The sequence below is a fragment of the Arvicola amphibius genome, chromosome 4 (assembly GCF_903992535.2).
Source record: "Arvicola amphibius chromosome 4, mArvAmp1.2, whole genome shotgun sequence".
Lineage (NCBI taxonomy): Eukaryota > Metazoa > Chordata > Mammalia > Rodentia > Cricetidae > Arvicola > Arvicola amphibius.
Genome location: NC_052050.1, coordinates 12,093,891 through 12,120,317, shown reverse-complemented (window position 1 = coordinate 12,120,317; position 26,427 = coordinate 12,093,891). Strand labels below are relative to the sequence as shown.

Genomic DNA, 26,427 nt, shown 5'->3' with positions numbered 1-26,427 from the left:
GTTTCTCGAGTGTGGTATATTTTGCCACACCCACAATAAAATATTTAGCAAGTAATAAGTAATATGGCTTTTAAAGACATCTTTAAAATTAACTGTTCTGGAGGTGGGGTTCAGTTTTGTGACCTTGAGCCCTTTTGATTTGTCTTCTCAGGCGGAGGAGAGAGGTTTAAAGAGAAGGTAGGATTCAGAGGGACAGCTGCTCCCTCTGGTCTTCTGCTCTCTGCGTCAAGATCAGGGTATAATTTCCGAAGGGCTACTGGGTTTTTAGATACATGGCATGAAGCCACGTCTCTCCCAGATTGGCTTCTGCCACGTGGTTTCCTTCTGCGACAATCACCACAGGTGGTCTTGGCTTAGACCTGGGCAGGATGTCCTTTCCCTCCTGGTGATGGCTTTCCTGGCATCACTGACTCCCAGAAGGGAAAAACAGGATCTTTCTTGAGCTGCCTAATACATAAATAAACATGTAAATAAAGGGTCAGCGAATTAAGTGGGATTGCTTTCCCAACCTCAGAGAAGGCATTCTTTTGTTTCATTTTTTGGAGACAGGGTTTCTCTGTGTAGCCCTGGCTGTCCTGGAACTCTCTCTGTAGACCAGGCTGGCCTCAAACTCAGAGCTCCACCTGCTTCTGCCTCCTGAGTGCTGGCATTAAAGGCGCGCACCATCACCGTCTGGCTTCAGTAAAGGCATTCTATCAAAGATGTGTCAGTTATTTTTCTCCTTGCTGTAATGAAGTACCTGATGAAAGGAACTTAAGGAGAGAAGGGCGGGTTTGTTGAACTTGCCCAAAGGCATAGTCAATCTTTTGTGAGGGAGCGAGACGGGACATTGTCATCTGTGAAGTTCAGGCTGGAGAATCACAAAATTGAGTTGCAAACCCAACACTCCCGCTAAAAACCAAACAAAACCAAAACTTAGTTGACATAAATCTCTTAATATTTTAAGGAAGTTTATGATTCTTGTGTTGGACCACATTGATAGCTACCTCAGGGCACTGATTAGATACACCTGGGAAGGGATGTAGACCTTCACCAAGGTGGGGGAAGCATGATGACAGGAATGGAAGGTGACTCGTCACTTTGTGTCTGCAGTCAGGAAGCAGGGAGAGAAAAATACTCATGCTCTGCTCACTTTCTCCTTATTCCAATGATTCCAACCTCAGTAGGATGCTTCTGCTCACATGCAGGGTGACACTTGCCATTCAGTTGTAGTGAGTGTTTCTCCGTCCTGCCAGCCAGTTCCCAAATAACCACATGGAGACTCATTATTAATTATGAAAGCCTGGCCAATGGCCTAGGTTTGTATAGTTCCTATAACTTAAATTAACTCATTTCTGTTCATCTGTGTGCTGCTATGTGGTTCATGACTGTTACCTCTCCTCCTGCATGTCTTTCTTACTCTCCGTCCATTTGACAACTCCTCCTCCTTCCCAGTATTCTCACTGCTCTGAAAATCCTGCCTAGCTATTGGCCATTTAGCTTTTTATTAAACCAATCTCAGTGACATATCTTCACACGGTATAAAGGAATAGTCCTCAACCTTCAGTTAGACCTTTCTGGAACATGTTTGTAGACACACCCAGAGGTGTGGAGGTATATTGCCATGATGGTCATAAATAAAGTCAAATTGGCAGTTAGTTCAGTTCCCTACAAATATTTTTTGAACTGCACATAGAGACTGAGGCCTGAATTCCTAGACTCTGGAGGCTGAGGTGGGAGGACCAGAAATTTAAGACCAGCCTGGGTTACCTAGTGGTATCCTGTCTCAAAAAAAGAAAGACAAGTTAATTAGAAAATGTCCTTTGAGTCCTTGTTTGAGATATTGTTGTTCTTGCCATCACACATACACTCTCAGAAATTAAACCAAGTTGAACACATACTGTAGGCAGAGTTTCCTTGCCCAACCACCTGCTCTCAGATAACCAATGCAGAGACTTAAGAGTACTTATAAATGCTTGACCAATAGCTCAGCCTTATTACCAGCTAGCTCTTACAACTTAACCCACTTCTATTAATCTATGTGCTGCCCTGAGGCTCGTGGCTTTTACCTCATCCTATTTTGTGTGTCTAACTTGTTCTGTGTCTAGCTGGTAACTTCTCTGACTTCGCCCTCCTTCCTCCCAGCATCCTTTAAGTCTGGTTTTCCCACCTAACCTCCTCCTGCCCAGCTGTAGGCCAATCAGTTTTTTATTAGCCAATGAGAGTAATACATATTTATAGTGTACAAAAGGGTTGTTCCACAGCACCGTACTGACACAGGGTCTAGGGGCAAAGGAAAAGTCTACCGAGATATCTCTTAAATAACCTTTGGTCTGGCTCTGCTGGTAACTGGTTTTCTGCCATAAAGTAAAATTTAAGAAGTCACCAGCCACTTAGGTACTTAAGAGTGTCCCCTGATAGAGTGCATCCTCTGCATCCTACACTCTAGGTGCTTCTGCCCACTTCAGCCCAGCCCAGTCCTCTGACCTCACCCAGAGATTCTGAAACTTGGCTTCTTCGCTTACCTGACATCTTACAGATACATTTTTGTATTCTCAACACAGCAGCCCCACGGATTCTGTTAGTGTCACATCTTGCCCTCTTGCCTGCCTTCCTGTGGCTTCCCATCTGGGTTGCTCTCTGACTCCACCAGTCCCTCCTTGGCCAGGCTGGTTACACCAGTTTTTTTTTGTCAATTTGACAGGAACTTCAAAGGAACCTTGACTGAGAAAAATGCCTCCATCAGATTGGCCTGTGAGTGAGTCAGGGAGGGCTCAGCCCACTGGGCAACAATGTCCTTAGGCGGGAGGTCCTGGTTGGTATAAGGAAGCAAGCTGAGCAGGGCAGTGGTGACATACACCTTTAATTCCAGCAGAGGCAAGTGGATCTTTGAGTTCAAGGTTAACCTGGTCTACAGAGCAAATTCCAGGACAGCCTGGGCTACAAAGAGAAACCCTGTCTCAGAAAACAGTTAGATAGATAGATAGATAGATAGATAGATAGATAGATAGATGATAGACAGACAGATGATAGATAGATAGATAGATAGATAGATAGATAGATAGATAGATAGATAGACAGATATAAAATAGATAGCAAGCACCAGGTACCTTTGGTCTAAGCTATAAGGCAAAATAAACCCTTTCTTCCCCAAGTTGCTTTTGGCCATGGATCTTTGTCACAGCAATAGGAGGCAAATTAGGACACTTGTCTTGGTGCTTGCTTCTCTGTGGCTTGTCCGCCGCGCTACATCTTGGCCTTCCTTGACTTCTCTGCCTGTGGGAGCCTCTCCAGGTGGCTTCTTAGACCACCTTTTGGGTGGGAGTACCCCGAACCCCCTTTTGACTGTGCCCCCGCCCACCCCACACATCTGACACTTTTCTACCTTGGTTTGCTCACATTTTCCTTAAGAAAACCTAAGTGGTGTGAGGTGAGGGTGGGTGTTTTTTCTTGTTTCACTTGCGGCTCTGTGCACAGAACCCAGGTTAAAGCATTAGTGCCCGTGCGGTAGGCCAATGATTGAGCGCCTGGGAGAACTACCCTAGACCACGTGTGGACAGCTGCTTCCCAAGGCCCCTCCTGGTAAGTCCCCATGTGACTCCTGACCCCTGGCCAATGCGTAGACCGTGCTCTGAACCGGCTGGAGAAGCAGCAGGACTCTGCAATCAGGCACTTCTCCTTCCTCCTTTGTCTTTGTTGGCCTTCGTTCCTCAGACGCTTCGTTTCTGGAAAACCAACAGAGCCCCGTGCCAGAAAGGTCTGTCCAACCTCCTTGTTATTTCAGCTGTTTTCAAGGTTCTCTAGGAGGACGCTTGGCCACGAGGATGTCTGTGGGAAGCCAGGGTCAGGTGATGTAGTGGACTTCCAGCACGGGGTTGCTCAGACCCTGCTCAGCAGATCTGTAGGTTGCCTTGGTCCATGCCTCTCAGCTTAGAGCCAGCTCGGGGGGTCTTTTCTCTACCTTCACCCATAGGCAAACCTGGAAACTAAAGGGAAACCAACCTTTAAAGTACCTCACAGCCTTGCTTTGTAGTTGAGCTTGGGCTGGGGGTATAGGTGATGGAATAGCAGCTGCTTAGCATGCAGGAAGGGTGTGGGTTCAATCTCTAGAATCGAAACCTACAAAGTGTGGGTTGAAGAGAACAAGAATTGGTGAGGTTGATTGGCAGGTAAGGTTTGTTCTGCTGCCTTGGGAAAGTGGAGGTCTGGGGACTTGACATTGATACCTGCGTAGGGAACACCTATCATAGTCAGCCATGCCGTGATGGAGAAGACGGACTTTATTTTGCGGTGTGTTGAGATAGTTGGCCCAGTACCTTTCACTGAAGTGAAGAGAAGAGTGAATGCACCCACTTCTGGGAGGAGAGCTCCTGGCATGTGTTGGCCTCATCTCCTTTCCTGTGACGTGTATGTCTGTCCGTGGGTACACACGTGCGTCAAGACCAGAAGTCTACCTCAGATGTCTTTCCTCGGGACACTTCCTACCTTGTTTTATGTAGTAAGGTCTTTCACTGGTCTGGTGCTTGCTAATTTGGTTAGGCTGACAGGCCAGAAAGCCTCAAGGATCTGTATGCTGGGAGGAGAAGCCTGGACCAGCACACTAGTCTTTAGGTAGGCTCTGGGGAATTGAACTCACGTCCTCATGAGTTTGATTTTCCTAGAACCCATATAAAACTCAAGTACTTTACAAACTAAGCTATCTCAAGCTCTTTGGCTGTATCCCTAGTTCTCCTTCCTGAGAGAGATTCATAAAGACCCAGTTGGGTGTGTGATATTGGATGAAGTCTCTGGTCCCCAGGCAGCGCATGGGGCCATTTCCTTTAGGACAGAGAAGCTCACACGTGACTCTTTATTGAAGCCTGTGGTTCAAGTCCAACCTTTGACTGTCTAGTTTGTCTCTTCCCTTCAGTTAAAGAAACTAAATACATTCTCAGCGATATGGATGTGAAGAAATCTGCAGTAGTCTGCTGGCTGGATGAGCTCATTTCCATTCTATGAACACTCAAAGTACGGCGTTCATACTTCCTTTTGCAAATCCTCCAAAGAATGTCTTGTCCTGGAACTCCAGAGGAAACCAATCTAGTTAGATTTCCATTTTAATTTTAGCTTCTTCTTAAATGAATTTCTCCCCCTGGAATTCTTGCACGGCCAGGTCATCCTGAGTTGGATTAGTGACCAGAAATGAGGCCACACTAGTGCCCTAAACTAAGCAGCTTTAAGAAGAAAAGCTTCCTATGGCTGTTGCCCAGGGTTAGAATCCAGGAGGAGGAGGTGGTGGCTGGGAATTAACCAGCAGGTGAGCAAGTGTTTGTTAAGCACCCTCCTTATGCAAGAGTCTTCCAGAAAGGGAGAAGTCTTTTGGACCTCAGGATCAGCGAATACCACTTGAATCTAATCAAATGCGAAAAGAACTCCTTTTGGGAAGTGGCAGGGCTTGAGTTTCCAAGCAGTTGGCTCAGGAGTCTCCAGATGAGCCATCACCGTTTACTTAGACTTCCGTTTGTTTTGAACCATTTCTTTGATTTTATCAAGATCTTCTAGAATTTATTGTTCCAGTCACCCCATCCCCTGAAGCTAACCAGGCCATTAGCTGGTGGGAATACCTAGCTATGGAGATGGCTCAGTGGGTAAAGGCGCTTAGCACTAAGCCATGGAGCCTGAGTTTGGTTCCTGGGACCCATCTGATGGAAAGAGACAATTGAATCCTGTAAGATTGTCTTTCAACCTCCACTTGTGAGTGCCACAGCTTGGGTGAGCACACGTATGCACAAAAACATGTAATTAGGTTTTTTTTTTCTCTTTTTGAAATGGGGTCTCACTATGCAGCCCTGGCTGGCCTAGAATTTGCTACAGAGACCAGAGAGAGAGACCAGAATGACCTCAGCTCATAGAGATTCACTTGCTTCTGCCTCCTGAATGCTGGGATTGAAGAGACACACCATCATGTCTGACTCACAAAGAAACATAATCTATTTTGTTCCCCTGGGGGATGGTGACTCATGGCCTTAATCCCAGGACTCCGGAGGCAGAGGCAGGCAGATCTCTGTGAGTTTGAGGCCAGCCTGGTCTACAGAGGGAGTTCAGAGCAGCCAGGGCTACACAGAGAAACCCTGCCTTGAGACTCCTCCAACATACTATTTGTTTGTTTGTTTGTAAATAGCATGCAGAAATAGCCTGAGTCTGTAGCATTTTTACATTTTGCAGATTGGTTTGTTGACCTCCGTGGGTGAAAGGCTGTTATTTGCTCTAGAATTTCAACACTGTCGCCTTGCAGGTTTAGAGCCTTTAAGTAAAGAAAGAGTGTGTGATTGGACTTTATTCTCAGCTCTGTTTGCTGCCTCCAACTGAAAGTCGAGTCCTGTGTTTCGGAACTTTGTCTGATATATCAGCTTTGTCAACTGGTGCTGAGTCATCTCAGTTAGGCCGTGCCATTTCCTTTTTCTTTGAGGCCTTGAGTCATGATGTTTTTATTCTCCAACCTCTTACTATTCTAAGAGTGAACCAAGGACAAATGGTGTAGCTCTCACCTGGGAGCTTGCTCAGATTCAGATCTCAGAGCCAGACGTGATGGCTCACACCTGTAATCCCAGTTTGAGGGAAGCAGCAGCAGGAGTCAGGGAGTTAAGGCCATCCTGTGCTCGCGTACAGTTTGAGCTGTTTGAGGTCCTGTCTTGAAAAATCAACAAACAGAAAATGGTCCCAGACTTCCCATTGAATTTGCTTCTCTCTCTCTCTCTCTCTCTCTCTCTCTCTCTCTCTCTCTCTCTCTCTCTCATTTATTTATTTATTTATTTTGAGTGCATCTCTTGGAGCCCAGGCTGGCCTTTTACTGGCTATATGTTAGAGGATGACCTTGAATTTTAGATTTTTTTCTGCCCCTGCTTCCAGAATTCTGGGATCATGGATTTATTTCACCACGCACAGTTTATGGAATTCTGGGGGGGGGGGGGTGTCGAAACCAGGGCTTTGTGCACAGGCCTGCTAGGCAAGCGCTCTATGAACTGAGTTATAGCTTCGGCTCTGAGTTTGCTAATTCATATGCACGTCCAAGTGTGAAAATCATTGGTTAGATGTGTTTTGTTTGTTTGATTGATTTTTTTTCTTTTTTGTGAGATGGGTAGGGATGAAATCGCGGCCTTATGCATGCTAAATCGGCACTCTGCCAATGAGCTCTGCACCTCCCAGCCCTAGATTTTCTAACCAAAACCATCAAGACTAGAATGTACAGCGACGTGTTTCTATTAATTCTTTGGAACTTTTTTTGGCAACGTTTAATTATGAAAATTACGAATATACAGAAAAGTGGAAAGCATGCTATAGAACAGGCATATGTTCTCCACCTAGTAGAGCCTATTATAAACTTGTTTTTCATAATTCTCTTTTTTTCCCTAAATTAATTTCTCTGGGGGAGGCTGTTTGTTTGCTTTGAGAGTTATCTCAGGCCGGTCTCTAACTAGCTGAGGATTACCTTAAGCATCTGGTTCTCTTGTCTCTACTGAGCAAAATGCTGGTGTCACAGTCAAACACTAACCACACCTGGTTTATGAGGTGCTGGGGAATCAAACCTAGGGCTCTGTGTATGCTAGCGCGCTCTCTCTCTCTCTCTCTCCTCTCTCCTCTCTGAGACAGGGTTTCTGTTTTGAACAGCTCTGGCAGTTCTAGAACTCAGTCTGTAAACCAGCCTGGCCTCGAACTCACAGAGGTCTGCATGCCTCTGCCTCCCAAGTGCTGGGATTAAAGGCATGTACCACTACTGCCTGGCTGCGAAGAGTTTTTTATGGAAACATTAGGTCATAGCAAGACCGTTATAAACAATTATGTCTTGATAATGAGACTTTACCTTTTCTTCTAAAATGCTCCATGAGTGTGACCACTTGTGGTGGTAGGAGTGGGGAAGCATTTAGAGAGGGGATCAGCAAACTGGGATCTGCTTGTATTCATCCTACCCAGGACACTAAGCTTCAACATCCTGTAGCATGCATGAGGCATAAGAAGTTGTCTGTAATGTTACCGCCAACCCTGTTACTATAGGTTCATTGCAAATATTCTTGTCGTCCCTGTTTTTCAGGTGGAAGAAACTGAGGAGCCAGTTGAGCATTCAAATAAGAAGGAAAACATCTGTTGGCATGGAAAAGTGATTATTTCCCAAGCTACCAAGTACGGCACATCTGGTCTGGCTCTTTCGACTCTGTCTGCTTGTCAAATTTTGTTCTTTCAGGAAACCTTACAGAAACGAACCTCAACCATCTGGAACTCAGAAACTCATGTGGGGCTTACTGTGGCTTCGAGAACATCCAGGTGTTCTGCAGATGTGAGCTGACCCTGCAATCACCAGATGGAGTCCTGAGCAGATGCAAGGCTTGGGCTGTGGCCCTAGCCTCCCTGAGTTCAGAGGGTCACTTACTTGCTAAGTGGCCAAAGAATGGTTATTGACAACCATATGTGAATGCTGCTCTTAACCAGTCATTTTATTAACCTGTGATGAGAAGACATCTCCAGGGGGTCAATCCGATTTAGGGTGACACATTTCCTGACTCTTGGATTAGGATTCCAGATGGGGCCTTTCTTTCTGTAGCTCCTACCATTCCTGTAGCCATTTCTAACTCCAGTGTGTTTTTTCCAACTGGACCCATGTTCCTTGGTGGCTTCCTGCACTCAAGGTGAACAAAGAGAAAACTCTTCGAGGAATCTGTGGTGGTGGCCCTTTGTCACTCGATCGAGACAACAGGAGTCTGTGTGTGCCACCATGGGCTGGCTTTTTCTAAAGGTTTTGTTGGTTGGCATGACTTTCTCTGGATTGCTCTACCCTCTTGTGGATTTCTCTATCAGTGGGAAAACAAGAGCCCCCAAACCAAACATTGTGATCATTTTGGCTGACGATATGGGATGGGGTGACCTGGGAGCGAACTGGGCAGAAGCAAAGGGCACTACTAATCTTGACAAGATGGCTTCTGAAGGAATGAGGTGAGTCAAGCAATGTTTTGTGCCGTTCCAGTTTTTGTTGGAGGAGTAGACAGTGTAAAGAACGTAATTTTTTTTAGATTGATTTGCTTTATATGTTTGTTTTCCCTGTGTGCATGTATATGTACCCATGTGCACACATGCCTGTTGAACCCTCAGGAACTGGGATCCTAGATGGTTATAAGCCACCATGTGAGTACTGGGAATTGAACCCAGGTCCTCTTTAAGGGCAGCAAATTTTCTTATCTGCTGAGCCATCTCTCCAGGTCCCACAAAGCACTTTAATAATAATCAACTGACGAATCGGTGTTGCTTTCATTACTTTATTGATTTATTAGATTTGAGGTCAGTATAGTACCATGACAATATATCCATATATCAATCCATATACTTATTTGCCTATCATCCATTCATATGTCATCTGTTTAGCCATCCATCTGTCCATCTTTCCATAATCCATCCATCCATTCATTTACAGGTCATCCACTTGTCTCCATCCGTTTATCCATCCATCCATCCACCAATCCAAATATTCACCCACTTATCCATCTATCCATTTACTTGGTATGTATGTCAGGAGTTGAGAATTTAGAAGTGGACAAGGCAAAATTTCTTGCCCTCGAGTTACTCACTTTCCAAAAGGGGAAACGGGTCAAGAGGAAGGTAGACAGTCGAGTCTCATGCACGCACGCTCACACCGGGAGTTCTTGGAGTCCAGAGGGGAAGATGTGAAACACCTGCCTGGCTACTCCAGGGAGTAGAGGGCCTAGGATGAGCAATGGGAGCTACTGAGGACACAGATTTATTTGTGAGCGGACACAACTAGCGTTTAAGGGATTTACGTCTAATGGACCACAAAAGGGAGTGTGCACGTGACTGACAGGTGTGTGTTTGTAGGACCGCCTCCAAAAAGTCTCGTTCAAATCCCAGCTCCTTTCCCTACTTAGACGGAGAACAAGTGTAAGAGCTCGCGGACTCCTTTGAGTCCACCTTACCTCCTTGGGTCAGTGTTGATTCAGCTGCCTGCAGGGCCATGGCTGGCTAGCGTGGATCCTGTCTGTATTTTGTAAAACACTGCATTTGGTTCCGCGGGAGTGGCTTCAGCTGGTTGCTAGGGACAGCATATGGACCGTCTCCACAGAGTTTCTGCCTCATGCACTCCGGTGCTTGGAGCCTCTCCTTGAGATAAAGGCCCTTGCATCTGACATCACCATTGTACTCATCTCTGCCAAGGCGAGCTTCCTAGATTATTCTATGTGTTCCAGTCATTCAGAGGCATTTACAAGGGAAACCCTGTCTCGGAAAACAAACAAACAAACAAACAAAAAAAAAAACAAAACAGAGGCATTTACAACCCAAACTCCATAAAACATTTTGTGAGCTGTTTTTTCTCCTCTGCTTCTCCATCTTCCAGCTGACTTCAGCTGTCACCTCCCTAGGTGGGTCACGCTTTACTAGTTTGTGTGGTGGATACTTCCTGTGCTCACTGTCCACCTTCTCTTTCTTGAGTTATTGCTTATTACTTAAGTCTCAGTTTACTTAAGGTCAGGTGCGCCCTGTGCTCACAGCTTTACATGGTGAGTCTTTCCATGGCTGATCACATGTTAAATAGCATCCCCCCCCTTCCGTATTCACGTCTCCCCAGAGCCTCAGTCTTTGCAGATGTGAGTCGTGAAGGATCTCAGTGACTCGATGCCAATGAGTTTAAAGTGAAGCAAATCTTAATGACTTGTGTCCTTGTGAGGAGAGCCGGGGAGCAGGGGCCTGTGATTCAAGGGCCACGAATTTCAGGCCAGCCTGGGCTTCATAGACCCTTACCTGAAAAACCAAAACACAACAGTGGAAAAAAGAGGATTCAGAGGCGGCAAATACAAGGAGAGAGGCAGGGATCAGAGGAATGTGTCTGCCAAGGACTGCTGGCAGCCACAGGAAGGTTTGGAGAGAGAGAGAGTCGAGTCTCCCTCAGCTTCTCAAACAGTGGTTCTCAACCTGTGGGTCGCGATGCCTCTGGGTCACACGCTAAATAGCCTGCTTATCAGATATTTACATGACGACTTCTGACAGTAGCAGAATTACAGTTGTGAAGTAGCAATGAGATCATTTTATGGTTTGGGGGTCACCACAACATTAAGGAACCGTATGAAAGGGGCACAGTGTTAGGAAGGTTAAGGACCACTGCTCCAAAAGAAACCAACCCCGCTGACACCTTCATTTAGAATCTTTGGCTTCCTGTACTGCTGTATCCAGTCGCCCGGGTGTAATTTGTTGCATCAGCAGCAGAAAATACACACAGTTCCCCTCCTAGCTCTGGGCTTCAGAAAGAAAAAGAACCTGTCTTTTCCCCACTTAGATTCCTGGCACAAGCACAGGGTTTCTTGAGTAATGAGCAATTACTATCTGCTCATCAATAAATAGACTTTAGAGCCAGGCATTGTGGGCATACCTGTAATCTCAGCATTCTGGTAGCTGAGTCAGGAAGATTGTAAGTTCATAGACATCCCGGGCTAAGAGGCTAAGACCTTATCTCAAAAAACAGGGTGTGTGGAAGCTAAAATAGTTTTTAAAATATCCCCACTCCTTCTTTCTTTCTTTTTCTTTTTTCTTTTTCCAGACAGAGTTTCTCTGTGCAGCCCTGGCAGTTTTAGAACTATTTGTAGCCCATACTGGCCTCACAGAGCTCCGCCTGCCTCTGCCTCCCCAAGTGCTGGAATTAAAGGCGTGTGCTCCCACATCAGGCCATACTGTTTTTGGAGACAAGCTTTCATTATGTAGCCCTGGCTGTCCTGGAACTCACTCTCTAGACCAGGCTGACTTCAGCCTCACAGAGATCCGCCTGCCTCTGCCTCCCAAGTGCCACCATGCACCATCTTGAATTTTGCATGTTGAAAAACCTTTCCTCCAGGGGAGATAGTTACTTCAGACAAATCTCCCCACATACCTGATTTCTAAATGTCTCAGAGTGTCCAGTGGATTCTTCAATGGACATCCGCACCATTAAGCTGAGATCTGGGAGGTCCAGTTACCTCTTTCTCTGAGCTGGTCCACTGATACACCACCCTGTGTGGAAGGGGGCTGGGTGCAAGCCCAGGGTGGTGGGGGACTTCTCTATTCTGTTCATCTGAGCCTGTGACAGTGGTCCTGCAGACGGGTGCTCTCGCACCAGGTCAGCCCTCTCCATCCTGTGCTTTGGCTACTGGACAGGCAAGCTTCCCACGGAGTCACGACTGGTGCTAGCTTCTGGGACTGTTCCTCAGATGTTGCCTACGGTTTTCTTTCCTTTATTTATTTATTTATTTATTTATTTATTTATTTATTTATTTATTTATAGAAAATACCATGGGGTGGGTGGTCATACTGAGGCAATGGTTTTCACCGAACCTGTGGGTCCAGACCGCTTTGGGGAGGTCAAACGACCCATTCACAGGGGTCACACATCATGTATCCCGCATCTCAGATATTTACATTGCGATCCATAACAGTAGCAAAATTACAGTTCTGAAGTGGCGATGAAGATGATTCTAAAGTTGAAGGAGCTACAACATGAGGAGCCGTACTAAAGGGTCACAGCATCAGGAAGGTTGAGGACCACTGCTCTAGGGCCAGCGTGTTGAGGTCAGAGGACAATGTGCAGGAGTTGGTTCTCTCCTTCCACTAGGTGGGTCCTGGGATTAAACTCAAGTAGTCAAGTTTGGTAGCAAACACTGACCAAACATCTAACTGGCGCTGTGCGCCCCCCCCCCCCCCCCAAGGTCTCTCTGGCTTGGAACTCACCAAATAGACTAGCTTGGCTGATCAGGGAACCCCTAACCCTCCTGCTAAGTGGTCACCATTGCATCTCAAACGTTTCTTTTAAATGTAGATTGTGAGGATAGGCCTTGAGTCCTTCTACTTTGTCCGAGCACAGGTTTTCCTGACTGAGCCCTTGCCCCGGGGCCCCTTACGGGAGAGGAAGAGAATGAGTGACCAGTGACTGAGACGCTCTCGCAGCCAAGACGCAGATCTGAACTGCTCACGAGGCTGATGCTGTTGCTGGTGTTGGTGAAGCTGAGGGCCTGTTGTGTCCGCGCGTACTCACGCGCATCGATTAGCAGTGCGTCCGCTTTGCGGTGCTCTTCGTACCTTTTCCCCGCCCCCAGTTTAGTTCTGGGTCAAGTCAACGCCTCTGCCGCTAGGAGTTCTGGGCAGTAGCTTAACCAGACATCAAAGATCGATAGTCACCACTCAAAAGGTCAGAGACTCCCAGGGACCCGAGAACTGTTTCTAAAACGGGCCTCAGTGAGTAATGAATTAAGCTGTCAATTCAATCAAATACCTGGTTTGATTTTGTTCTAAGAATTGACCACTTTCCCCGTTACCTCTCAACAAACTCCCTTTTTTCTCTCCCTCTTCTTACTCCCACTCTATCCTATCATGACGACTTGGGGGGGGGGTGTTGTAGTGACCTAAAAGAGGGTGCCAACTCTACCAGAGATTGGTGAGATCTTGCTGTCTGGTATCCACTATGGAGACCAGAGCAGAAATGACATTCTATGTAAGAAGAATGCCCCTTCCCAGCGGTGTAAGCCTTCCACAGAAGGAGGGATGGAAGAACCCTCATTGGGGGAAATCCTCATTTTCCTCTGACCTTTGCCATCAACTCCAAGACGTTTGCTCCGGTTGCTTGTGTTCTGTCTCCCTGGGAGCTCTCGGCATTGTGGGGCAGGCAGCTTTCCATCTTTGCTCTTGGGTAAATAGGTCAAACGGACATAAAAGGCACATCATGAGCACATATCAGCTGGGACAGATGAAGATAGCAGGAAGGACTGTGTGCGAGCTTTTACCTCTCAGCCCTGTTTCATAGGTGGGGACACGGGGAAGCACAGTGACCTAGATGGCAATGAATCTCAGAAGGAAAGAAAGAAAGGGAACTGAAATATTAACCAGTGCGGCCGGCCTTGGTGTCGGCCTGCTTCACCGAGGATGAGATCAAAGAAGCCCATTCAATTGCTATGATTAGTTGCTCTTTAAGACTCCGTGAGTACAGTCGTTCAATAATAAATCGCTAAGAGTCACGAGTCCAGTTCTTACCTTTATGAGATAAAGGATCCTAATGGCAAATAAAGATAAGACAAGCCTTTGAAATGCAGGGCGGTGCGTTGCCAGAACTGAAACCGCTGTTCAGCTTCCTCACGGGGCGTGGGGGGTGAGGGGGGTGAATGGGGGAGGCAAGGGGGTGTTTTCTGCATGAGCCGGATGTAACCGGCTTGACTGCTTAGACTAGACCTAGCACACCCCTTATGCCTGGTCCCCAAGAGAAAAGAGAAATGCTGGGTTTCTCGCCTTCAATGTGGTGACCCTGCGGCTCTAGGAAGAGAATGTGAAAAGAAGCCAGGGGATGTGGAGATCGGTGTTGGCTGCTTTCTGATTGTGACGAAACACCCAATCCAAGCAGTGGGTGGAAGGATGAGTTTAATATGGCTCACAGTTTGAGGGCACAGTTCGTTGTGGCAGGAAGTCCTGCTGGCAGCAGTCCGGGGCAGCTGGCCATGGGCAGGAAGTAGAGAATGAGTGCAGTATTCATCCTGGGACCCCAGCCTGGGGAATGGTGCCACCCACGTTTAATGTGGGTCTTCCCACCTCAGTTATCCTGATTTTAAAAAATCCCTCACAGACAAGCCTACTATGGGTTTGTTCCCATCATCAAATCCTACTAGAGTGACAGTCAAGATTAACAGGCCCAAATGCTGAGACCTGAAGAGAAGTCCAAAGTTGCCAGGCAAAGGAGGGGAACGGTGCTTCAAGCAGAGCAGATGGACAGAATATTATGATTTTAGTCCCTGGTCCCTTTAAGAGACAAGCCACGCCCACTCCCTCCCCCATCCGCTGAGGCAGGCTGATCTCCAGCTTCCGGCCTGAGCTCATTCTCTTTTCCATTTTCCTCTCAGAGAGGCAGCTTTGCTTCTGCCTCTCTCCCCACTTCTCCTCTTCCCCCCTCCTCTCTCTCTCTCTCTCTCTCTCTCTCTCTCTCTCTCTCTCTCTCTCTCTCTCTCTCTCTCTCTCTCTCTCTCTCTCTCTCTCCCTCCCTCTCTCCTCTCTCTCCCTCTCCCTCTCTCCTTTAATAAATGTTTAGCTTTATGCCTATTTTCTGTGTCTGTGTGCTTTTTACCTGCCACCTGTTTACACGCGCCTGCCTGCTGTTGGGAACCCGCCGCCGCTTGGCTCTCCCTGCTGCATGGCCCACCATCACTGCTCGGCCCACCGCTCTGGGACTGGCCTTGGGACTGGCTGCTCACAGAGTCTGCCGCCTGGGACTTTATAGCATTTTTAAAGAACAACACAGAACATTTTAAAACACTTGGAATGGCTCAAAACATTAGCAGGGAAGGCAGGGGAATATATTTGGGGGCCCTCCAGGAAGCTTCATTTAAGGTGCTGCTGGTGGAGAGAGATGTCAGGTCTAGGAGATACTGACCCGTCTCTGTGTGCCTTGAGTGTGCCTGCACAGACACAGTGGGAGTGAAAGACCGCCAGTGTGGGGAGACTCTCACTCAAGTCTCGAGATGACACGACCCCCCCTGCCCCCAGTAACTCACAAGAGACCATCCTTGCTGCAATCACACGAGGTTTAATGATGAGATGAGATGGGAACCAGTGCACTGTGGCCCAGACTAATAACCCACGCAGGGGAAGAATTCGACCCCAAGTGACCTGGAGAAGGAGTTTTTAAGGGAAGAAACCACAGCCCAGTGACCCAAAAGGGGCAGGGAGGGTGTAGAAAATTCAGAAAATACCAGTGATAATCACAAGGGGGCAGCTCCCTGCCTCTCAAGATCACTCTCAAGATTACAATCTAACTTTATCTTCAGCTAGTTCCTGAAACACAGTCACTGAACTGGCTAATCCTAGATTTCTGATGCTTCTTTTCCTGCTTAGATTTTTGGCTATTTTCTTCCTGCTGGGGAAGGAGGCTCTGGATTTATCCAGGTCTTTCATCTCCCCACTTCTAGTACCTAGTTCTCATCATAGAACTAGATTTTAGTATCTTGTTGGCCTTGTAAAGCACTATACTGGTGACATAACATCAAAATCTGAACAGTACTTATTCCTTCTCTAATGAAGGTAATTAGTTTTAATTCATTAAAGTACTGAGGGACCTGTATTAGGGCAGCTACCCCGAGGCCCAGGATTACTGCTAATGTCAGAGAAATAGGTTCTCGTCAAAAGCGAGTTGGGTGCTTGTCAAACTCATCTTTAAGCGTGTTAGCTGGATGATAAAAGACCCTAGGTACCAGTTGTACAAGCACACAGTAATCTTTGGTGTCATTAAAAACCGATGTTGACATGCAAGGTGTCAGGCCTGTATTACAAGCCCACCATTTATCTAAACCGGGAACCAAGTACCTGACGTCAGGAGTCTTAGGGCTCTTAAGAGTCTCATTACATAACCTCAGAAAGAGTCAACCTATGATTAGTCCCCCAAACACAAGCCTCTTGACTGGTAGTGTCAAAAACCCCAGATACTGCAATTTGGGTAGTTTAGGAGCTCGCTTCATGTGGGAGGCGTGGATCCAGGCAAAGATGCATATTTCTTTTAGTTGTTCCCAGATCTGGCGTCTCACCATTTCAAGGGCCTTTAGGCGGGAAGATAAAGGTCTAGAAAGAATAGCATCAGGATTATACATTCCACCCCACACAGTGAGTGGTGGCGGTTCTCCATATAGGATCTCATAAGGGGTGAGTTTAAATCGCCCTGGTGTGTTCTAAACCTGGAACAGGGCAAAAGGAAGGAGGGCTGTCCAGTCATTCCCGCAAGTCTCTAGCGCCAATTTTGTAAAGGTCTCTTTTTAGAATTTATATTCATCTACCTTTCTACCTGACCTGACTCTGGGGTTGGTAAGCACAATGTAATTTTCAATTGATCCCCAGTTGGGTGGCCAGTCCCTGACTTACCTGGGCAACAAAGGCAGGTCCATTATCAGACACAATTACCTTGGGTATCCCAAACCTTGGGAAGATTTCCTATATGATCTTCTTAGCCACCACATTGGCTGTCTCAGTCCTGGTAAGAAAAGCGTCTACCCATCCTGAAAAAGTATCTATAAAAACTAATAAGTACTTGTTACCATAACTGGCTGGCTTCATTTCTGTAAAATCTACTTCCCAGTAGGCCCCAGGCTGGTCGCCCCTGAGCCTCATCCCAGGAGTGTCCTACATTAGTCATAGCACAGGCCTTGCAACTTTTGACTACTTCTTCTGCCAAATCAGAGTGTCCTATAACATATTAGTCGGAGGACCTAACCACATCTTTTAGTTTCTTGGCCCAAGTGGGTCAGGTAATGTAAGTTGGTAACATACTTGTGCCCTTCCTTTTGTGGGAGGACTGGTTTTCCTCCTTCTGTCTCTACTGCCCCGTATGGGGTTTTCCTAATTTGCCCATAATTTGATAGTCCTCGGGGGTGTATCTAAAGTTGGTTTCATTGATATCATAATAATCTTTAGGCTCTTTGACTGCCAGGATCATTGCTCCCTGGGCCACCTGTTTAGCAGTTAGGTCTGCCATCTGATTTCCTTTAGCGACAGCATCTCGAGGTTTTTGGTGTCCTGGACAATGTATGATGACTACCTTCTTTGGCAAATGTATAGCCTCGAGGAGGCTCAAAATTTCAACAATCCTCTTTGTCTGTATATTGCTCTGTGTATTGGGCAGTGGCAAAGGCATACCTGCTGTCAGTGTAGATGTTGAGACTTTTCCCTCTGCCTGCCACTCGTAGAGCTGGTATCAAAGCCACAAGTTCGGCTTTCTGTGCCAATGTCCTTCAGGGAGGTTATGCCCAGACTACTTGCTTTCCATCCACCACTGCTGCCCCCGCCTTCCGCTTACCTTCAACCGCGAAACTGCTGCCGTCTGTATACCAGCTCGGACTTCCAGGCCAAGGCTGATCCTTCAGATCATTTCGGGTACCAGCTTCTTCTGTCAAAATGTCAGGGCAGTGACGGGTAGTCTCAGGCAGTAGGGTAGCGGGATTGAGGACAGCAGGGAGAGCGAAGGTCACTGGTTCAGTCAACAAAAGGCTTTAATCACCTCCGGCGGGTGAGTCTCTTTCTAATAAAGGCGTGGGACACTCAGGGAAAACCAGGAAGGAATGAGTCATTTGTCTTCTCCCCAAATCTACAGTTTGTAAGGTGGTCCACAGATATCGGTTCTGTCCAGTTGCTCCAATTATTATAGTCTTTTTATTCTTTAACTTCCCCAATGGTTGTTTCAGCACAGAGTGCTCAGCCCCTGTGTCCATTAGAAAATCCATAGGGGTTCCCTCCACAGTCAGGGTTACCCTAGGCGCGGGGGAGGGGGTCCAAACCCGGTCCCCTCTAATCATCTTTTTCTAGGCCCAGTACTTTAGAGGCCCTTCTTTTCTTCTTTGGGCCTTCTCTTGCCCAATGTCCTTTTTCTCTGCAATAAGCACATCGGTCTTTGTCCAAGGGATGCCTCTGTCCGTCTTCACTCATCTTTGGTCTTCTGTTGCCTAGGTTCTATCTGTCTATATTCTATCTTCCTTTTCTCTCCTACCACTGCGGCCAAAATTCTATCAAATTTCTCTCTTGTCTATGATCCCTCTGGTTCTCTCTCTTCTGTCTCCTGCCTCTCTCTCTCTCCCCCCTCTCTCTTGCTCTCTCTTGCTTCTCTTCCTCAGTCTCTCACTTATGAAACACTTCCCTGCCTTCTTAACCAAATCCTGCAAGATATAATCCTGTAACCCTTCTAATCATTGTAACTTTTCTTAATATCTGATGCTGACTGTCCTATGAAGGCCATAGCTACCGCTGACCCTCAGAGGTTGGGTCAAAGGGAGTATAACGCCTGTAAGCCTCCTTTAAAAGTTTAAGAAACACAGATGGCAGAGCCCTGCGGTGATAGACTGTCAGCTGCTCCTACCCGCTTTAAGTTTGACCTTGAAAGCATACACAGGGAACTAGATAAGGCCCATATCGGTTTACACTTTTTTTTTTTTTTGGTTTTTCAAGACAGGGTTTCCCTGTAGTTTCTAGAGCCTGTCCTGGAACTAGCTTTTGTAGACCAGGCTGGCCTCGAACTCAGAGATCCGCCTGCCCCTGCCTCCCAAGTGCTGGGATTAAAGGCGTGCGCCACCACCGCCTGGCCACATTTTTTTTTAACCAAAATCTCTCTTGCTTTTTAGACAACATACCAAAAATTTCTATTGCTTTTTAGGCAACATAGCAAAAATCTCTCTTGCCTTTTAGACAACATAAAAACTCTTACCAAAGTATTTTTTGGTGGTTTTTCTCAGTGGGGATGTATGGCTACATTTTAAACAAAAACAGCACATAAAATCCTGTACCAGTGTGAAACATTTGAGACTAACAATAGGGTTTTTTTAAACATTAACTAACAATAATTTGTAAATAAGAACAGCACATAAAATCCTGTACCAGTGTGAAACATTTATCCAGCCCCTATAAATGATGAGATACTTATAACCCATAGGATCTGAAAGAGTTCTTCATCGGCAGAGCCAAGCCTTAGTTGGCTTTGACCAAAGGTTTGAGGCATGCAGCTCCCAGGGCAGGTGGAGGGAACTTGTCCATTAGCATGGGCTGGGGAGGGCAGGGTGTATGCAGCACTGGGGAAAAAAGATTGCTAACCTCTTTAGGCCATAGCGATTACCCTCAGATTTTTTCTTTAGTGTTTGAAATTCTATTGGGGTACATCTGCCTTCTACAACTGTGTCTGGCAGCCTCCATACCTTGTAACAGCAGAGCTGAATAGCCCAGCACGCTGAATAAGCACGCTGCCCTGCAGCCATGTGCTTGGGGCCGAGGCTGACTTTTTAAATGAAATATACCTTTATGCTTATGGCCCTATCTCTAAAGTCTTGTAAGTGGTCACAATACCAAAGTCAAAGAAGTCATGATTTGAGTTCATCAGCGTCGGTCTAAGTCAGGACAAAAGCACAACACACATTATACAGACATACAGGACAAAGGCGCCAAACAAACCAAAGACACAGCTTCAAGCGGCTTCATGGCTGTGACCCACCCCGCTTTCTAAATGAGACCGCTATCCACACATGTCTCTACAGAGAACTGACCACCACTCATGTGTCATACCACAGAACTGAGAAACGCCACCCGCGTATCTCACCAGACAACTGAACACACTACCTGCGTGTAAGACAAAACAGAGACTGAAGATATACAGACAAAGGCTAACAAAACTTAAAGACAAAACCATTGATCCAGGGTCAATGTCACAAGTAAGAAAACAAAAGACTGAAGACACACAAGACATGCAAACAAATGTCCGTCTCCACCGAGACAGACAAAACCATTCCGGAAGTACAGACGGCTGAGAGGACATAGTTCCTCCAATCCAGGAGAACTTCCATATCCTCACCAGCACCCAGACGGGAATCTCCCAGGCGTCCCTGGGTCCCTTCTCACCTCCCAGGACGTCTCCCAGGCAGCAGTCGGTGATCTAGCATGTCTGCTGATCACTCCCTCCGTCTCCTCCTGAGACATGAGTGACTGCAAAACCGGTAATACAGAACCTGACCTCAGCTAGCATGGAAACACAAAGACACAGACACGGCCGTAACCTCAAAGTACAGAACCTGAACCTGAATTCAACTGGCATGGAAACACAAAGGCATGACTGTAAACTCGAATGTACAAACCTGAACCTGAATTCAACTGGCACAACTGGCACAAAAACACAAAGGACCTGCCTGAATTCAACCGGCACACAAAGACACACAGACAATGTCTCACCTCCAACCCCCAAGTGGGTCTTTGGAGACGAGGGCGATCGCTAATCCCGGACGAGCCCCCAAATGAAAGACACACACATCCCCAGTGTGGGGAGACTCTCACTCAAGTCTTGGGATAACACGACTCCCCCCCCCAATAACTCACGAGAGACCATCCTTGCTGCAATCACACGAGATTTAAATAATGAGATGAGACGGGAACCAGTGCACTGTGGCCCAGACTAATAACCCACACAGGGGAAGAATTCAACCCCGAGTGACCTGGAGAAGGAGTTTTTAAGGGAAGAAACCACAGCCCAGTGACCCAAAAGGGGCAGGGAGGGTGTAGAAAATTCTGAAAATACCAGTGATGATCACAAGGGGGAAACTCCCTGCCTCTCAAGATTATTCTCAAGATTACAATCTAACTTTATCTTCAGCTAGTTCCTGAAACACAGTCACTTAACTGGCTAATCCTAGATTTCTGATGCTTCTCTTCCTGCTTAGATTTTTGGCTATTTTCTTCCTGCTGGGGGGGGGGGTCTGGATTTATTCAGGTCTTTCAAGAGTGTGGAGAAAGAAGGGCCATTTGTCCAGGACACCACCTAGGGTCTAGGGGCTCTTATTCGGAAACAATAAACAACAACAACAACAAAAAACCAAACAGAACCAGACAGTGAGCTCCTGAATGGGAAATGGGAAGAATCATGAAGGAACCAGTCCGCTGCGTGTACCCACTGTTTGCTTGAAGTCGACTGTAGTCTGGGTGTCTTTTACAGAGTGATTTGACTTAGCAGCCTTCTCAGGAGAGTCAGTCATCTTCCCATTTAAGAGAAGGTGATGTGGAGGCCCGATTAAGCTGTCAGTCCCTTTAACTAAGTCATCTCTGCAGTTCGTACCTCCCAGCCCTGTCCCCCTTGACACACAAAGGCCACAACCTATGATTTCAGAAACTGATTTCCGCCCCCCGCTCAGCCTTTAAATTATGAATGGAACAAGGATGGTTTTTATGCCGGTCACATAGCAATTTAGCTAGTTGCCACCGAGAGCCTCGTCATCTATTCTAAATTCTTTGTCAATGAAGGCTGGGCACGCTTGAGCTCTGCGGTGTGTGGCGTGTCTCTGCTGCGGAGGCGCTCGCGGCAGGCTCTCTGGCATTCTCATTCCCGGATTCTAACACGCATAATTTATGCAAAGGCAAGTGGCTTGGCTTCTGTCTAGCCGTGTCTTAATTTGTACTGATTTTCTTGTTAGCAGCCTGCTGTAATGTCTGGCCGCCAGTTTCCAGCTTCACCGTACAATGTATTTTCAGACTTTAATGAGGACCCCTGTTGGTGAGCTGGCCTGAGCCTGCCCAAATAGATTTGGGGAAGAAAAAAAAAATCTTTCCAAATCACAAGCCGGGTTAGTGCTTATTCGTTAGGCCCTACCAAATGGACACGGTGGCCTGGAGGGATGGGGTGGGAAAGTAACGCATGGGCCATGTCTTAAATCTCCGTATTTAGGGGAAGTGGAGAGATGGGCACTAGCAGGGCTCTCCAAAGATCCCAGCAAACCCCTTGGGTTTCTCTTTCGAAGTTTTTGTCATGTGCCAGATATTGCTGGAGCGGCCTCGCTCCACCAAGGTGGTGTGTCTGGGGCCAGCGCTGCAGGCTGAAGTCCCTTCTATCTAGAATCTACGCTCTGCAGAAGAGAGCAAAGCTACGTCTTGGTCTATGTGTGTGCTATGGCGGCTCTCAGTGATGACCTTAGAATGTTCACAGAGACATCACACTCAGGACAGACGCTACGGACGAGCAAGCTGGGATTACAGTTAATCAAGGTAGTCAGTCACCTGTCCTGTCCATGTCATTAGCGCAGGCTGCTGGAAAGTCAATACATACAGCACGTGGCTTGGGCACATCTTTCTTACTGCTCTGGAGCCTGAAACCGCAAGGCCACGGTGTCAGCCTGGTTGGGCTCTGGGAAGAGGTATTCTTCTGGGATGGCTTCAGCTACCTTCTTGTATTCTTCTGTGACCCAGTGAAAGTGTGACAGAGACTGTCTTCCTCTTTTTCTTCTACAGCGTCGGGGTCACATCCATGGCTTTGTACAGTCTAGGCATGGTGTGCCACTGAGCTGCAGCCCCAGCCCTAGCCCTCGTCGTCTTTAATAGGGGTACTATTCTCATCGTGGGCATCATGGGGGATTTTACCCTGCGGACTTCAAAATTCAGGTGCCTCCTGAAGGCCTCACCTCTCAAGCCATGACATTAGTGACTAGGGTTTCCATATGTGAAATAAATTTTCTTTTACGTGTATTTATTCCATCCTCTTCCCCCCCCCGGGGTGTGTGTGTGTGTGTGTGTGTGTGTGTGTTTGCATGTGCCTATCTGTGCACACTCAAGCCATGGTGGATGATAAGAGGATAGATAACCTGCAGGAGTTGATTCTCTCATTCCATCATATGGGTTCTTGGAATAGAACTTGGATGATGAGACTTGGAGGCAGGCGCCTTTACCTCTTGAGCCGTCTCAACAGCCCCTGCATGCAAATTTTCTAGGAACATATAAACCCTTAGCCCACAGTGCCAGGTGGGAGGAAGTAATGGTCAGCAGCTTTGGAGCACTCTAGACCCATGGGCGACAATCCATCCAGGGGACAGAAGTCCCTCCTCGCTGGCAAAGCTAAGCTCTTTTCCACACTCCATCTGCACCCCCTTAAGCACACAGACTTCACACTCACCAGGGGAATTTGGAATTCTGGGTTCCCGTGTAACTTTTGCTGTTATAGGAATCCTGTTGACCATGCTGACACTCTAGTTCCTATGTTGCCCTTGGAAGTGCAGAGTGGAGGACATTCCTCTGTCTTTCTCAAGCTTTTGTGGTTTGTGTGGATCTGAGTCAGGTCTAAGAACTGGGACCTCTGGGCATGGCCCTCAGGACCTTCCCAGCCAAAGCATAGTTCCTAGTGACACCATGACCTAGATGATGTCATACTCCAGGAGTGCTGGCCAACTCCCATAGGAAAGCTGTATAGGAGAGAGCCCGAGGACTACGGTGGTTTAATCTCTAGCTCCATTGCCTACTGGCTGTTGATAGTCTCCTGTACAGTCAGGTGATTAGAAGCCTTGGTATAAAGATGCACACCAGCACTGGGCTTGGAGAAGTAAAAAAATCTCAGTGTTCCCTATAAGCTCACTCATTTGTAAAGACACCTATTCTACAGATTATTTAAAAACTAGAAATAGCTGCCACTGGGGAGGCCTAGGCAGGTGGATCTCTGTGAGTTCGTGCCAGCCAAGGCTACATAGTGAGACCCTGCCTTCAAACAAACAAAACAGAATGAGGATGTAGCGCGTTTGGGCAAGTGCTTATCTGGCATGCACAGCTCTGGGTTCGATCCCCAGCATGCGTCTGTAATCTTAGCATTTGGGAGATTGAAGCAAGAAAACGAAGATTTGAAGATATATATCACCTCCACCACCTCCACCACCTCCACCACCTCCACCACCTCCACCACCTCCTGAGCTCAAGATCAGCCTGGGCTACATAGCAAGACCTTGTTTCCACATCTTGGATTAAACCAGAGTGAAAATCGTCATCCTGATTGTATTCACACACACTAAGATGGCCCCCTAGCCACCCCTGTGCTGTACCTAGAATCACCATGGTGTGTATACCCTCAGGCAGGGCATCACTGCATAGGTAAGATGTAAATGGAGGCTCTTTTTCTGGTAAGGCAAACTTCAATGCCAAGTTTTACCTTTAGTGCTTGTGCACGCCAGGTAAGCGCTCTACCCCTGAGCTAAACTTCCTGCCCCTTGCACATAACTTCTTTTGAGGACTGTTTCCCAATACAAATACTCTCAGAATGTCTTGTGCTCGCTGTTATCCCATAGCAGACATGTCTACCTTCCTTGTTGAGCCACTTATGTGCGATAATGCTCTTGTACACTGTAAAGATTTGTCACTCTAGTTGGTTTAATAAAACGCTGATTGACCAGTAGCCAGGCGGGAAGTATAGGTGGGGCAACCAGACTAGAGAAGAAGAAAGGCAGAGAGTCAGTTACCAGTCAGACGCAGAGGAAGCAAGATGAGAACACCTTACTGAGAAAAGGTACCAAGCCATGTGACTAAACATAAATAAGAATTATGGGTTAGTTTAAATTGTAAGAGCTAGTTAATAATAAGCCTGAGCTAATAAGCCAAACAGTTTATAATTAATATAAATATAAAGTGTGTGTTTCTTTGGGACTGAACGGCTGCAGGACTAGGTGGGACAGAAACTTCCATCTACAAGCTACCAGCTATTTGAAGGCAGGGGTTTGTCATGATTCCACCATATTTCAAGGTCCCCAGCTTCCATTATTGACAATGCAGTTCCCAGATCAGCAAAACTGTGGCTTATGCCCAACTCAGTCAGTCCAAGAACAAAAGGACTACAGACTCCTGTCAAGGACTTAGCCGTAGAGAGAGGTTGTTTCAGCTTACCCATTGGCTCTCAGGTGCCTCCGTAAGACAGGAAATGTATCTCCATCCTCTGTGCTAAGACTCATGGGAGAAAGGAGTTATTTCCCATCCTGATTCAGAAAATCCCAGGTGTAGCTTTGCTGTATTTTATTTTGAGACAAGGTATCATCCTGTAGCTCAAGCTAGCCTGGAACTCATTATGTAGCCCAGGCTAGCCTTGAACTTAAGACACAACTCTTGCTTTAGTCTCCCAACAATCCGAGCTACCACATTTGACCTCAGGATTGGATTTTGAATAACACCATTTGGATCCTGGGCTCAGCAAGATCAGAGGAAGTCATGTTGCTTGATCACTTCCTGGGAAGGCCCTGAGGCCACAGTGTATCCACTGTGGTGGGGCAGGGAACAAGCATCAGCAGATCCATAGGAGTCACATGGAGGGTAGGTGCGCCGCTGTAAAATGCCACTCAGGACTCTAATGGCCCTGGTGCAGACGTTGACAGATGAGCAAGAGAGAGCTGTGAGGACAGGGAAGACAGGTCACGGGCTGCCAAAATCACGGCTCACCATCCTGGGGTACAAGCAAAGACTGTGACGATGGTAGGTTTGTGTGGGTAGCTAGGAATCTGAAAGGGCAAGGAAAGGGTGAGCTGAGTCATTCCTTCATTTATTCTTCCATTTAAAAAGTATATTTTGGTTTTTCAAGTTTTCGTGCCTGTATTTATTACATGCTGAAGCTGTTTCCCCTTGAAGCCTCCTTTTCTTTCCATGAGCTGGGTTGTCCCCCTAAACTTTCTACTCTCTCTCTCTCTCTCTCTCTCTCTCTCTCTCATATCTAGGAACCTTATGGATGTTTGTGTTTCTGTGATTGGCTAAATTCACCTAATATGATTATTTCCAGTTGTGTCCATTTTGTTCTTCCTGACTGAACAACAAAACAATTCTATTGTGCACATACACCACTTTTTTTTTTAAGACAGGGTTTCTTTGCATAGCCTTGGTTATCCTGAAACTAGCTCTGTAGCCCAGGCTGGCCTCGAACTCACAGAGATCTGCCTGCCTCTGCCTCCCAAATGCTGGGATTAAAAGTATGTGCCACCCACCACCCAGTTTAGATACCTAGATCAACTCCACAATTTAGTTATTGTGAAAAATACAGAACGCTTCACAAATTTGCATGCCGTCCTTGTGTCGGGGCCACACTCAATCCCCTCTGTCTTGTTTCCGATTCAGTATGTGTGCTGCTGAAGAGAATACTCTTCAGTTCCAAGACACGGCCTCATGTAGTCCAGG

General features: G+C 46.8%; 1 protein-coding gene and 1 non-coding gene across 2 annotated transcripts in view; one reads left to right on the top strand and one right to left on the bottom strand.

Annotated features, from left to right (window-relative positions):
- The window catches only part of Arsg (arylsulfatase G), a 141,545-nt gene that overhangs the window by 41,909 nt on the left and 73,209 nt on the right, over positions 1–26,427 (top strand). The window contains exon 2 of the mRNA XM_038328704.1: positions 8,048–8,943. Coding sequence (XP_038184632.1) covers positions 8,726–8,943 — 218 coding nt within the window. The 5' untranslated portion in view covers positions 8,048–8,725. The remainder of the gene's footprint in view (positions 1–8,047; positions 8,944–26,427) is intronic.
- On the bottom strand, positions 26,284–26,391 carry LOC119813803. The gene has a single exon (XR_005285257.1). It is a non-coding gene; the product is annotated as a U6 spliceosomal RNA (small nuclear RNA).